Source organism: Rhamphochromis longiceps, linkage group LG8, assembly GCF_057381845.1.
Source record: "Rhamphochromis longiceps isolate RC_006_pf linkage group LG8, R_longiceps_female_GT1.1, whole genome shotgun sequence".
In the NCBI taxonomy this organism is placed as follows: Eukaryota; Metazoa; Chordata; class Actinopteri; order Cichliformes; family Cichlidae; genus Rhamphochromis; species Rhamphochromis longiceps.
In genome coordinates this window covers 22450643-22464521 of record NC_140564.1, presented here as the reverse complement: position 1 = coordinate 22464521, position 13879 = coordinate 22450643, and the positions used below count along the sequence as shown (strand labels likewise).

At 38.4% G+C, this 13879-nt stretch overlaps 1 protein-coding gene across 4 annotated transcripts in view; it reads left to right on the top strand.

Annotated features, from left to right (window-relative positions):
* LOC146663648 (zinc finger protein 385B-like) overlaps positions 1-13879 on the top strand; it is an 89443-nt gene that overhangs the window by 23803 nt on the left and 51761 nt on the right. Inside the window, exon 2 of one of the 4 annotated variants that reach the window (XM_085416510.1) lies at positions 1500-1584. The exons of 2 other annotated variants lie outside the window; for them this stretch is intronic. Coding sequence is in view for 1 of the 2 variants with exons in the window: in XM_085416507.1 (XP_085272633.1) it covers positions 1458-1584 (127 nt within the window). In the remaining variant the exon portion in view is untranslated. Of the gene's footprint in view, positions 1-909; positions 1585-13879 lie in introns of those variants that run through there. One more of the 4 variants, XM_085416507.1, reaches the window with a different exon arrangement.

Here is a 13879-nt window from a genome sequence, read left to right as displayed (position 1 = left end):
ATTACAACGCTTATGATAACCTTTTTAATACTAGCAGAGGTGTGGACTCGAGTCACATGACTTGGACTCGAGTCAGACTCGAGTCATTAATTTTATGACTTTAGACTTGACTTGAAAAAATGTTCTAAGACTTGTGACTTGACTTGGACTTTTACACCAATGACTTGGGACTTGAATTGGACTTGAACCGGTTTACTTGAAAAGACTTGATATTTTACCCCAAATATAAAATTTAACATGCATATTATATAGAGATTGAAAATGTGACGTCATTCACGGGTAGAACCGCAAAGGATTCTGGGAACTCGTGGCAAGCGGTACTAGCGCACGCAGGCTTTCAATTGAAATCAGTCACACAGCGATAAAAAGAAACACAAAAATGTCAAGAAGCTGTTGTATTATTAACTGCAATAGCCGGTCACATGACAGCCACGGGAAGCCGACGGGTAAAGAGATCGGTTGTTATCGGATTACGTCGTTGAAGAGAAATTGTTCGAGCCATGTTTCCGAAGTAACAAAGACGCGACGGATGGCCTGGATTGCAGCCATTCAAAGATCAAATATAACATCCCAGAACACTCCAGCTCACAGGTTAGTCTGCTCCAAGCATTTACACAAAGGTCAGTGTCTTTTAGTAGTTAATACGTCATTTTCATAACATAATTAGTGATATAGGTTACAAGCAAGTCTGGCGCTGAACAGAAATTGTCGCGCTATGCTCCTTTGTTTATTGTGCATAAATAGTGAATTGTCCTGACACAATATTGCGTTTCGCTTCTGTTATTATGGTACATTGACAAAAACATATACTTTTATTCACAGGATAAAACAGGTTTTTTGTATCACTAATTGCCCAGTACGATTACAGCATACAATATTATTGTCACTGCTACATTTCTGTGATGGGTACTGTTAGGTATTTTAGTACCATGGGAGCATTTACTGGATATTGTTTTATAGTGACATTATACAGGAAAACTCTGTCATTCAATAAGGCCCCTTTGTTTTAGTTATTTTTCTCTTTGACCCAAGAATTGATGTGTGAGAATCACAGGCTGGTACAAGGTTGAAATACCACAGAGATCACTCCCTCAGCTACATTAGTTTCTTAATCTTTTAGACGCCTGTTGAAGGCCAAATGGTTTGTTTCAGATTTCACTAATGAAAGAACTCTTCGTTTTGTGCCTTGAAAATATGTCGCTGAGATAATCACAATTGTAGCTGAACTGATACACTACACAAAGGATGCTTCTTCACCCAAGGGCAGGAAGACGCTGCCTTATCTTGGTCTGTACTGGTTTAAACTGATAAATCTGCTGTCTCATGAATTTTACCCTCTATATAAACTGTTGTACTTGTGAATAAAGTTGAGTCACTTTGGGAAGACAATCTAAAGCAGTCTCTGTTTTCTTGTTCTCCCAAGCTGCTCCCGAGCTCGTACTAACACGCTGAATGGCATGCTTGAATATTACTTGAGAATATATTTGACTGTGTTACAGACTAAGGTACATTCTCTGCTGATAGACGTCCACGCCTCGAAGGAAGTCGATCCACGGATTAGGCCCTGGAAACCGTTTCCTTCAGGTACCAGAAATTATTTCCACTACAAATTAATTACCGTTGATCTCAAAGGTCCTATTAATAAACGGTTAACGAATGTGTATTTATGACGACGATTTGTGAGACTGGTAAACTTATGATACGTACGATGGTCTTTCGTTCTACACGGTGCATTTCAAGGTCCTGCACCCATCCGTCGGTAAACTGTACCTGGGCTTGTTGCAGTGACCGGAAGTTACTAAACTTCATGAGTGTGTGCACTCACTCCAAGAACCGTATGATTATAAATATGCATATAAATATGCTACGATGAGATAGCTGACTTCATCTAACTAGCAAATGTTGTCCAGGCTACGTTGGTGATTCAGTTTTTTTTAATATGTATGATATTTTTGTCATGCGATTTTTAAAGCCGGTCCTACAACCGCATCCAAGAATAACATGCAGCTTATCTCAGAACTGTCGGTGAAAATTATTCTTGGAGCTAGGTTTAATTGAGCTGCATTTTAAAGAGGTGCAATTTCACAATTTGTGTATATTTTCTAAGTTCACTATTTTGTCATGTGTTGAGAAAAACACAGATTTTAAAATTACATGGTCTAATATTTACATTTAGCATAACTGCAACATTATTTTTTCGTTTTTTTTTTTTAAAGACTCGAAAGGACTTGAAATTCAAAGTTTCAGACTTGTGACTTGACTCGGACTTTTACACCAGTGACTTGAGACTCGACTCTGACTTGCCTGACATTACTTGAGACTTGACTTGAGACTTGAGGATAAAGACTTGAGACTTACTTGAGACTTGCAAAACAATGACTTGGTCCCACCTCTGAATACTAAAATGTTGAAACGGGAGCTTTACTGACTGCTCATAATTGCTCTTAACCTTCCTGCCTTCTTGGGACCTTTTTGTGCCACTGCTATGTGTTAAATGGCTGCCATTTCCACTGTGTTCAGTGGAATATAACCAAACTTGCCACAGGATAGTTTTTACCTGTCAATGTTAATATTCCAGTGTGAATTCCTTAAATCAGCCTAAAATGGCTGAGCAGCAGAAATCCCCACACCCATCACCCTGGGGACCATTTTCTGCCCATTGACTTCCGTTATAAATGCTATTTTTCAACCCCAAATTATCATCATATGATTTTATTTTTTCTTCTTTTCTTGGATGTCAATGAAGACTCAGGGCCTTGAAGTTTTAATTTTTAAATTGCAAAAAAAATGCAAAAAAATAATGGCAGGTCAAAATGTATGTTGGTGCCAATCTTTGGTCCATCTAAAGGCCTACTTATAATGACAATCACATATTACTTCAACTGGTTTTATGTGGAAATATTTAGTTTCGTTTTTTGGTTTTTGGGGCTTATAACACAGGGCGCTCATGTAATAACACTGGGATTTGAAGGGTTAAAACAACGAAAATATAATTAAAACTTTACATGAATATTTCAGGGAGAAGTAGTTTTACAAGGTTGGCTAATTTAAAGTGGAATAAAATATGGATATATGGTCTTTTTATGGCGTGGCTGAGAATGGTCCCTAGGGTGATGGGTGTGAGTTTTTTAAAGGATGGCAGGAGGGTTAAGAGTGGAGTGTCAGTCCTTTAGACACTTGGGCAAGTTTGTTATTCTACTGTTCAGCTGCTAGTGTGGGTGCGCGGCTGTGTTTAGCTGCCAGTGAGGGGAGGGGCTGTGTTCAGCTAAAGCTGGGCATACACTGTGCAATTTTCTTATTCAGCTCCTGCTCAAACTGTACGATTGAATCTCAGGGGTGAGAAGTTCATAGGTCACGATCCAGGGTCTCACACTATACAGGCCTCACAAAATTATTATACTGATAATTTTGTGAGGCCACATCGAGCTTGCCAAAGTTCTACAAGTTGTGCCTCCATCGCTTGTGTCCAGATCACACGCTGCACTTCCATGCTACTCCATCTTTCTACTTCCATTTCTGTTTGAGTGTGCGCTTTGTGAGAGGCTGCGTTGACACCCTCACGACGGCCGACAGGATTTCAAACAGGTTTGATTTTCTTGCGACCATACAATTGATGATTGGGAGCTGGTCGTGAAGTGTTAATCGCTTCTCGTTACCCCATGTATACTACACGATGCACGACATAGATTAAGGCGAAACTTGGGCCGATCCCCAAAACGGTCGCACAACTGAAAAATCTCCTCAAAATGGGCCAAAAATCGCACAGTGTATGCCCAGCTTAACAGAGAGGGGAGGGGCAGTGTACCTGTCTATGTGCAGCAGTACCGTGTGAAGCTGTGGAGGCAAAGATAGCACTGTTGGTATCAATTCAATTTTAAATAAGTATCCAATATTTATTTATTTATTTTTTTGTGCAACCTTATGTTGGACAGACCGCAGTTCTGTTGCATTAGCATTCACATCTATGGCCAATTTAGAATCACCCATTAACCTAAAATTCATGTCTTTGGACTGTGGGAGAACCATAGCTGAGAACCCACATGCACAGGCAACACATGTGAAGACACAGAAACATAGAAAGGTCCCAGTCAGGATTAGAAACCAAAAAACTTTGAAACATTTGTATATTTTGTTAATAATCAGACTTCACATGCGGTACACTAAAATATTTTGTGTTGCATCAAAATTTGGGTGGGAACAACACTGTCAATTACACTTAACCTGAGTCTTAGTAAGTAAGTATCTTCCTGTAAAAATAATAAGTTAAATGTTTGATGATGATTTTTGAAGTCAACAGATTTTATTCAGATGATATATACTGTTTAAATCTGTTCTTATAATTTACTGCGTGTCATCTCCTGCCAAGAGTAGGGAAACGGTATGATGAGGTAACCATTTTTCTGTAAGTTAAACTGAAACCAAAATTTGGAAAAATTTAAATTTCGAATTCATATTACAACCAAAATACTACATTTATATTTTTATCCACACAAAAAAAGTTTATGGCTTCATTTTGGTTGAAGTGCGATAAGAGATCCGTTCCAGTTTTATTACATCATAGTTGTCCCCAGTAGAACATTATATTTTACAGTTTTAATGTTGCGTACAGCAATATGCACGTGCTCATCATCAGTGTCCCAAGTTCCCAGTACCAGCTGAGTCTAAAGGGAAATGTAGAGACTAAAAATATGCATCCTACTAACAGCTCCCACTCACTTACCTAACAGAGTGAATCACTGCATTATATGAGTGGAACATTTGCAAATGACCTTGTCACAGAGATCTGACACATACCACTCATGCTCTGGGATTATGTACGCCAACACAGTTGTGTCTGTATGGCATACATACATACATACATATGGTAAATGGTGTGTACACTTTGCTGGTGTTTCTTTGTGTGCGATGCCCACTGTGTTTTTTCAGTGGTGTGTTTGTGTAACTTCACTGCATTTAAACTTTGAGTCTACCAGGTGAGTCATGTATATCTTTAGACTCCTTTCTTAATAAAGACCTCACTGTCAAGGTTTGTTATATTTTATGATAAATGTATCATTTTATTAACCTTTTTAACTTTTATTCTAATCGCAAACCTTAACTAATTTGTTAGTTGACTTGTAATTGGTTCAGCTTTGACATAAACTGATATACTGACTACAAGTAGTTATAATTTATTAGATCCCTTACTTTACCATCATACTGAGGTCAGTTAGTTCATCCTTCGTCTTCATCTACTTACCATAAACAAAATTTAAAATACCTTTTTTTTTTTTTTAACTTACTCTCCCTACCTTGGTCTCAAATCAGTTGGTTAAGATTAGATTGGGGAATTGGTTTAATATATAAAAATAAATACAAATATTGACTTAGAGGGAGGGGTAATCGAGCTAAAACTACTCGCTTCAGGCAGGTGAACTAAGGGACAATGTAAGTAAAATAAGCAGTTTGAACCATCAGTCATTGAAAGGTACTCTATTAGAATCCTACAAAAAAATACACAGAGCTGAAAATCAGCATGATAACTTCCCTTTAGTCTGTCTAGACAGTAAGCAAATCCTGGTCCTCAGCATCATGTCCTTTAATGCACCTTTAATGCCCATAGTACAAAGCAATTACCACACAAGGACCACAATACAGTTAACAGTTTCATTCCTCTATTAAACAGTTAGTATTATATAAATGCAATTCTGAAAAGACTGCACTGGTTCCTGAGTTTAGGTTTTGAGGTTCAGCTTACAAAAAACAGTTGACAGCTTCCTTCCACAGACTTCAACAGCACTGAATTAAAATACTGATCCCACTATTTTGACTCAGTATCTCAGTTTTCTCTTTATCTTTTGGGGCACAAACTGGAACCAGAAGATGGACTTTCAGTGTCAGAGTTGTAAGATGTAAGGGGAAACTGGCTGAAAGTGGTGACCAATCATAAAATTTCCCCATTGTACCAAAGCTGAGGTAATGTTGTTTTGTAATCTGATGTATCCAGATTCAGCACAGTGATCAATAGATTGCATGCAATCAACGGCTCCCCTCTGACTCCAGCTGGATTCTGAGTGTGGGTTACATTTGGTTTCTCACTCCTCGTTCAGAAAGTCCTCTCTAAATCTTTCATCCTCAGTCTCAAAGCTACAGTTTGCTGGAAGGTATGCAAAGATATGGTAGCTCAGTCATCCGTGAGTGTAGCTCACTAGAGCTATCATAGCAAAATAAAATCACTACATATTTCTTTGAGCAAATAAAAACCAGATCTCTGATAATAGATGTGTCTGTGGTTTGCAAGAATAAATAATTGACAGCCTCTCAATGTTGCATTATCCATGCTATTTAAGCATATGTTGCATGAACATTTCTACCAATTTATTTTAATACATTCAACAGGAAAATCCTGCTGCTTTCCAACGCTTTAGTGTTTGTGGTTGCATTTGTTTTTAATTCTTATTTATTTTATTATTACCTCTTGATTCAGTCCAGCTGATACCAATTCCAAACTGGATTCAGATTCATGAAAATCCCATTCCTACCTCCAGCTCTTGGAAAAATTTACTGTGTTGCTCATGCTTTTTCATGTGCTTTTCTGCAGAATGTGGGTTTTTACCAATTTTTTTTTTTTTTTTGGCCTTTTCAGCACAAATTACAGCATAATTGACCTGCACTTTGTGTGGAAATGGTTCAAAGTCATATTCACACAGGATGAGCATGGTTGCCTAGCGACACAACTGTAATTGTAGTCCCTCTGTTATTCATTTACTTAATATTTATTCTGAGTGTCAGGACTGAAAAAATGTGTCTGATGGTAGAAGTAAGTTATGAGAAAGCTGTGTAGCTCTGGAGGCTTCACAGGGTACAGTACACACCCCTGAAAATGATTCTCTCATCAGATATATTGTATGTAGTGATTATTAGAAACATCATATTCCGCCACGGTCCAATTTTTCCATTGCAGGCCAAGTGCTTCGTCTGCTGACGTCTGCTTTTGATGTAATGGAACAGTGACAGGTGCTGCAGTGAGAGAAGGCATCTTGGCATCAGTGTCTGGTTTAATGCCATTTTTAAAGAGCATATGCATGCACCAAAACATCCCATTCACAGCTGCCTTGCGTAAAATAGCTAAAGGCCTTTGTCCACCTCTCAACACATCTCGGTTAGGTTGCTTATTCCAAGAAGTTTCCTTGATCGCAGACTAAAAAGAGTGCCCAGAAGTTCAGGAGGATTAGCTGCCTGGAGGGGTGTTGCATTTGTTCTGTCTTAATGTTTAAAGGCCAGTCTAAATAGGGGACTTAGTTCCCTGGAAGATATTCCTATGCCACCTTGTAGTTCTATGCGATTATTATAGATTTAGCTGTATATTGACAGATATGTGGAGGATACAGTCGAGGAATAAAAGCATATCACCACATAGCCTTTATAATGTAATAGATATACAGCATAATTGCAGGGAATTAAGTGCAGCTTTATAGAGAGAATAGCCACGCTATACAGTGACACACTGGGAAAACACGCTGTTATAACACACATGCTGATGATGAACTCTTTTAAAAAAATTAAACATTAGTCAAAATGAAAAATTGTTCTCTGCAAGCTAACTGAAAAGCCCTCATTTGTCAGAGCTCAGTAATAAACATGTTCACCCCTGGTGTGAAACAACGGCACATCATACAGACGGAGAGAGCAGCTTGAGGGAAACAGGCTTAACAGGTTGCCAGTTTTATAGCAGTCTGTCAGCTCGGGATCCACCTGGCCGGAGTTTGTACAAATGCTGCTGTTAGCTTTTAGGCTCTGTGTAACACCCCACAAAGCCCCTTTAACCTTTCAGAAGCACTGATACTATACTATATTTTCCATAAAAAATAAGTCAAATATACTAAAATTGTGTCTTACGTATACTTTTAGCACTCTTTTGGATTTGTCACAAATAAGAGCTTCAAGCAGGGACTTGTAAAGAGCCATTTACATGTCAGGTTGAAATGAATGATCCCTCGTTTATGTAGGCACCCATGTGGAGAACGTTACATTGCAGCTACAAGTGTGTCCCTTGATGGAGTAGTTTATGAACCTGACAGGTCATTTCCATGCAGCTGTCTCAGGCCATAAAACAAAGACACTAAGCATGAGTGTTAGACAAAGGGATGCAGGGGAACTATTTTTTACATGTGGTCTATTGATTGAGTGGTGACAGAAGTCATTAGGTGGAATTCTTTAACAACAGTCAGGCATGACAGCAATGTAGTATTTAATATTTGAGATTATGTTTTTTATCCTTTATTTAAATAAGTTAGCCAAGCAAAGTTGTTCTGGGTGGCCACATCAAGTCAGGGTCAAACGAATAAAACATTCATCCATTAATATTCTTAACTGCTTACTCAGGATGCAGTTGTTGTGGTCAGAGGTTTATATACACCCATGTGTCACCCATTGTCCTGTTGAAACACCCAGCTGTGTTCAAGTTTTAACCATTTAGCTTTTGATTTTAGGTAAATGTGAAGAATGTATTGGTGGTCCTCCTCCTTCATTATTCCATCAGATTTGTGCAGTGTACCAGTGTCATTGGCAGCAAAACAGCCTCAGAGCATGATGGTACCACCACCATGATTGACAACTGGCACACTCTTCTCAGGTTTGAAAGCCTCAGCATTACTCATTCAAACATACCTCATCCCATTGTGGCAACAGCATCTCAATGTTTGTCTCGTCTGACCATAAAACCTTTATCCAAAAGGTATTTGGCTTGTCCATGTGGGCAGCTGCAAATTTCGGTTGAGCTTGAAGGTGTCGATTTTGGAGCAGAGGCTTTTTTTTTTATTGGTCAGCGTCCTCTTGGTCCATGGCAAAGTATAACTCATTTTACTGTGAACAGTAATGCTGGTGTTCCTGCAGTTTCCAGTTTATGACCATCTTGAGCTTTGGTGGTTCCTAGATTGTTTCTGAACATCCTAACCACGTTCCTCTCATCTGAGGGTGACAGTTTGTGTCCTCTTTCATAACTTAGCAAAATGGTGCCACATCCAAATAACTTGTACTTTCATAACATTATTTGAACAGATGTTTAGAAATTGCCCATTAAGCTTCTGGAATGACCTTGCCAAAGCCCTCACCTCAGCCCTTTTGAAATCTCTGGACTATTGGTCCTTGCCAGAAAACCAGCCGATTTAAATGAACTTGTGACAAGAACAGTCGTCTAATATTCAGCTATAATTGTGCCAGAAAGTTGATGGTGTCTACCAAGAAGGGACATGTAACCAATTATTAGTTTGGATGTATATATGTGAGCCTGTATATGTACGTTTGTGGATCTGAAAAAAATGAAGACGCAGATGGTGAAGCAGGTGATGAATGATAAATGGAAAAACAACTCTCAGTATTGAGAAAGCTAAAATGAGCTAAAAATCAGGAGAATACAGGCTAAGAGAAAATACAATAGCCTGGGTTACCAACAGTTACTTCATTTATTTCCCTCTTTCAGAGTATTGGTTAGAACACAAAAATGAAGGCCCTTTTTTTTTTTTTTTTTAACCTCAGGGACATTTGAGGTCCTAATAACTTCAAACTGCAGCTTGCAGCTATTTAGCATCAACTTAAGAGTATAAAATGGCTTTTATGATCAGCCATGACATTAAAACCACTGACAGGTGAGATGGATAATGTTGAACATCTCATTATAATGCAGTGTTCCCGCCAATGAGGATGGTGCTCCCTTCTATGCGTCAAAAAGTACTTGGGAGTTGTTCAGGGAACAAAGTGCACAAACCACTGACCTGACCTCCAAACTTCCCAGACTCCAACCTGACCAAGCAGCCATGAGATCTGACCCCACATTTCACAGAGACCACTGGAAACCCTCTGGACCTGCTGCCAATATCCTGGTGCCAGACACCACAGGACACCCCCAGAGGTCCTGTATCCACGCCCTGGCAGGTCCGATACACCCCCAGAGGTCCTGTATCCACGCCCTGGCAGGTCCGATAGCCGTTTTATTATTTCGTTTTTAATGGTGTGGCTGATCGGTGTGTATTCTTGGCTTCTATTAAATCCTCATCCTGGAACAACAACCAAGCAAGCTGATGAGTGCTGGTATGTAAAGAGCTGTTGGGGGAGATAGTTTACACTGCTAAAAGGATAACAGATACTATGATCATAGATAAAAGGACTAAGTTTCGGGTGCTTAAACTCCTCTCAGGGTACAGTGATACTCTAAGATGATGCTATTGGCTCCCTGGGACTTATCAGTAGCTTCTAGAGTACTACCGGAAAGTCAGCCCCAAGTGTCCAAGTGCTTAAAAATATGTTAAGAAGCCTAATAAATATGGCTATTTATTGCTATGCCAGAATGGGAAAGAAATTTCTTTATGATTTCTATTTATAATGTTACGTTGACTTTTATCATCACACCTCCCACTCATTTAAATCTGTTCTTAAATCACAGGGTCTCAGCCATAGTGTGGATTTTTAAGTAAATGTCAACATAACTTAGTAATAGACATAATACATATAATCTATGTAGTGGATCCAAATGAACATCTACAGGACAGTGAACTTTGCATCCTTTTTACAGCTCCATCATGAAAGGGCAGGAAATCCAACACGTTTTATTTGGCTCAGAAGTTTTAATCTTTTAGCAGTAGTGGAGTTTTGCTAAATCACATCATAAATGTCTTTTATTATTTTTAGAGTAAATATTATGGAAAGTGATGTGATGCAATGTTGTTTAGTGCTCTGACATTAATTAATGTTGTAATGTCATAGAAATGTATGCAACAATCGTATCCCTGTTGAAGGGACGCTATTCTGTTTTCTATGCTAAGACCAACTATTACAGTCTTTATTAATTCACTAATCAGATAAGAATTTGTAAAAGTAGTCTGCTGAGTTTGTAAACTTTCTATAAAATAGGTTTTAAATCAGTTGTCCCAATTGTTTGTTCTTTCATGAATCATAAAGGACTTAGAGTGAGTGAAAGGTGATTCAATTGTAGAATGAATCATTTATACGTGATGTTGTAATAATAGCTACCACATGTATCTAATCAGGCCCACAGGTGTAACAACTCTATGACAGAACCTGAGGCAGATATTTCGGGTTTACCATCTAAGATTCTCTCTTTGTCTCTCTGTAACACAGAGACAAGTGGAACAGATAATATCATATAACAATAATCAATACCAATATAATCATCCCAGCTTTTGACCAGAACTACAGACAATAACTGCAGTCAGAGGTTGGGGGAAGAGACATATTTATTTGACCTTATGCTATAAACACTCGTTTTCATCTTTAGCTAGCATAACTACCACAAGCCCAAAACAGATTAATCCTTGTTAAAGGAGCCCGCTAACCACAGGTGCTCACAGATTGACTGGATGAAACTGTATAAAAAACAAAACAAAAAACCCAACCACACTGTTGAATGAACAATTTACAGAATTCTTCATCTAACACTCATTTCCAACTGACCAGCTTCTAGATGTGTCACATACACATATATATGGCAGTAGTCATATTTACAGTATAGAAGCTGTAACAGTGTTTCAGTACTTTACAAAAACTTGCACATACTACTACTACGTCATCTTTCGTGCACTTGGCAAAGTCACTGTCCTTTCTCTCCTTGCTATGTTTGCTAAAAACTAATTTAAAATGCTCATTTACCGATACTCTCTGATAAACTGTTGCACTGTTGACCGTCAGAAAGTACAAGTAATGTATGGAAACATGCCTTTTTCAATCACAACTTTCCAAGAGGTGCCTTTTCTTGCACCAATTTTTGCACTTAACACTCAGTTCATAAGGAAAATAAAGCTGGACTTCTAGGATTTAATGTAACACATCAGACGTACATTCTGTATGAGGGGTCATCTGATGCTCTGGGATTTTGTCCCAACTGTCCCATTCCAAGTTACATCTTTGATGGGGCTTAACCACATCGCCAGAAATTAGTATTTTATGGTAAATAGCAGCTCAAAGTTTTTATGTTGGGTTGCCACTTTCAGCTGCAGGTGCCACAGCTTGTGCTGTGGAGCACTGGTCACTTCAGCCATTTGGTCCCCAGTAGAAGACTGGGCTGTTTGTAGCTGCCATCTCTGGTGCCAGACAGGCAGAGCAGCCCAAACTCAAGTGCCAGCAGGAACCAGCAGCTGCTGGCCGGCAGGCAACCTGTTCAAAGTTGTTTGTTTTAATGGGGCTGTTGGTGCTAAGTCCAGCTGACCACATCAAGTTGAGTAAGAGGAACTGCTAATGTAGTTCCAGGGTCCTGGAGGGTAAAAACACAGACTAGTGGCATCAGTGTACACTATTAGACATTAGCAAACATGAGCATCTGAGCCATGCTTGACTTGTGTCAGTACTTTAAACCAGCAGTTTGAATAGCATTCCCATTCAGCTTTTTGGTAAATGACCCTCTAGGGGACTGTAATTTATGAATCTTTTGTATGACCTTTTTGTATATATTAGGAAGGAGTATGAAAAATGTTAGAGTTCACTTTAAATGTTGTTTGTTTTTAGACAACTCATTTATCATTACTGACACTAAGTGTACCATTGTAAATGTGCTGTGGTTAGCTCAGCAGCCTAAAGAAGTAGCAAAGTGACTTCTGGCGCTTGCGTTTTGCTTTTAATTCCTGTATTTGACAAAACAAAACCATTAAAGTGACTTAGCTGGTGCAGCCCTCCCCCGGACTGACCGCGTCAATTGTCGTCATGTCAGTACTGACTTTCAAGGTGAAACTAACATCTGAGCGCTTATCCAGCAGCACTCAGAACAGTAGAGACATATTGTACCTCAGACACGCAGAGAACAGCAACTATGTACCTGAGGTTAGGTGAAAGCAAACAAGTACTACATCATGACATTTTTAACGTGATGCATTTAGTGTTATAAACAAATAGAAATTTAAAAAAGCTGAATAATTAAATAAAATCTATATGTAGAGTTTCCATTTTATAAATCACTTTTTGGGGGGAAGAGTCATTCTAGTGTCTCACTTTGCACAGTTCAATTTTAGTCCCCACCTAAATTTCTGGATCTAAAATTAAAGGACTGAAAGTGGGAAATTTAAATATTTGGCTGTGCCAATTATGCAGGGTGGGTTTTTTTAGTTTTTAGTTTTTTTTTCCCAGAACAAGCTTTTTTCTTTGTTTATCTTTATGTCCATTATTTGCATCTCTGTATTTTATGGCTTTTTAGCCCATCAAGCAGCAGCAGGAGGTCTGATTGGCCTGCTGCTTTTTGGCAGGAGTCTGGTCCTGTCAGCACACTGGTGAATTATTATTCAAACTGCTCTAAAATGCTATGAAGGGGTTGTTCTCAGTCCCTCTGTTTTAATTTATGCACATACCTTTTTCAATTTGAAATGTCCTTCTGTCTTTTGCAGGCGAGTAAAGTAAAACCAGAGTAAAACACAATTACTGGACAATTCAGCAAAGCCAGGACTTATTTTGAAATACATAGTTTAACACTTAAAATATGAAACCAACAAGAATAAGAATAATCATTATCATGTTTTCTTTTGCATGAATTTTTTTGTTCTTTATTATTAAAAAATATTACCTCTGTATTGTTTATGCTATGATCTTTTTTTTCTTTTTCTTTTTTTGGAAGTAATCCAAGTGCTGTGGTTAGTTGAGCTCAAAGAAGTAGTAAACTGACTTCTGGTGCTTTTACTTTCCTTTTAATTCCTGTATTGGTAAATAAAATGCCCTTACAGTGAGTTAGCTGGTGCATCCTCTGATGACTCTTATTTTAATTACTCCTATTGTCGTCATATCAGTGCTGATTTTCAAGGTGAAAACAAGAGTCTGAGCACTTATCCAGCAGCACTCAGAGCAGAATAGTTCATCATTTTTACTAAAAAATAATCTTTGTTTAGTTTATATTCATATTTTATGC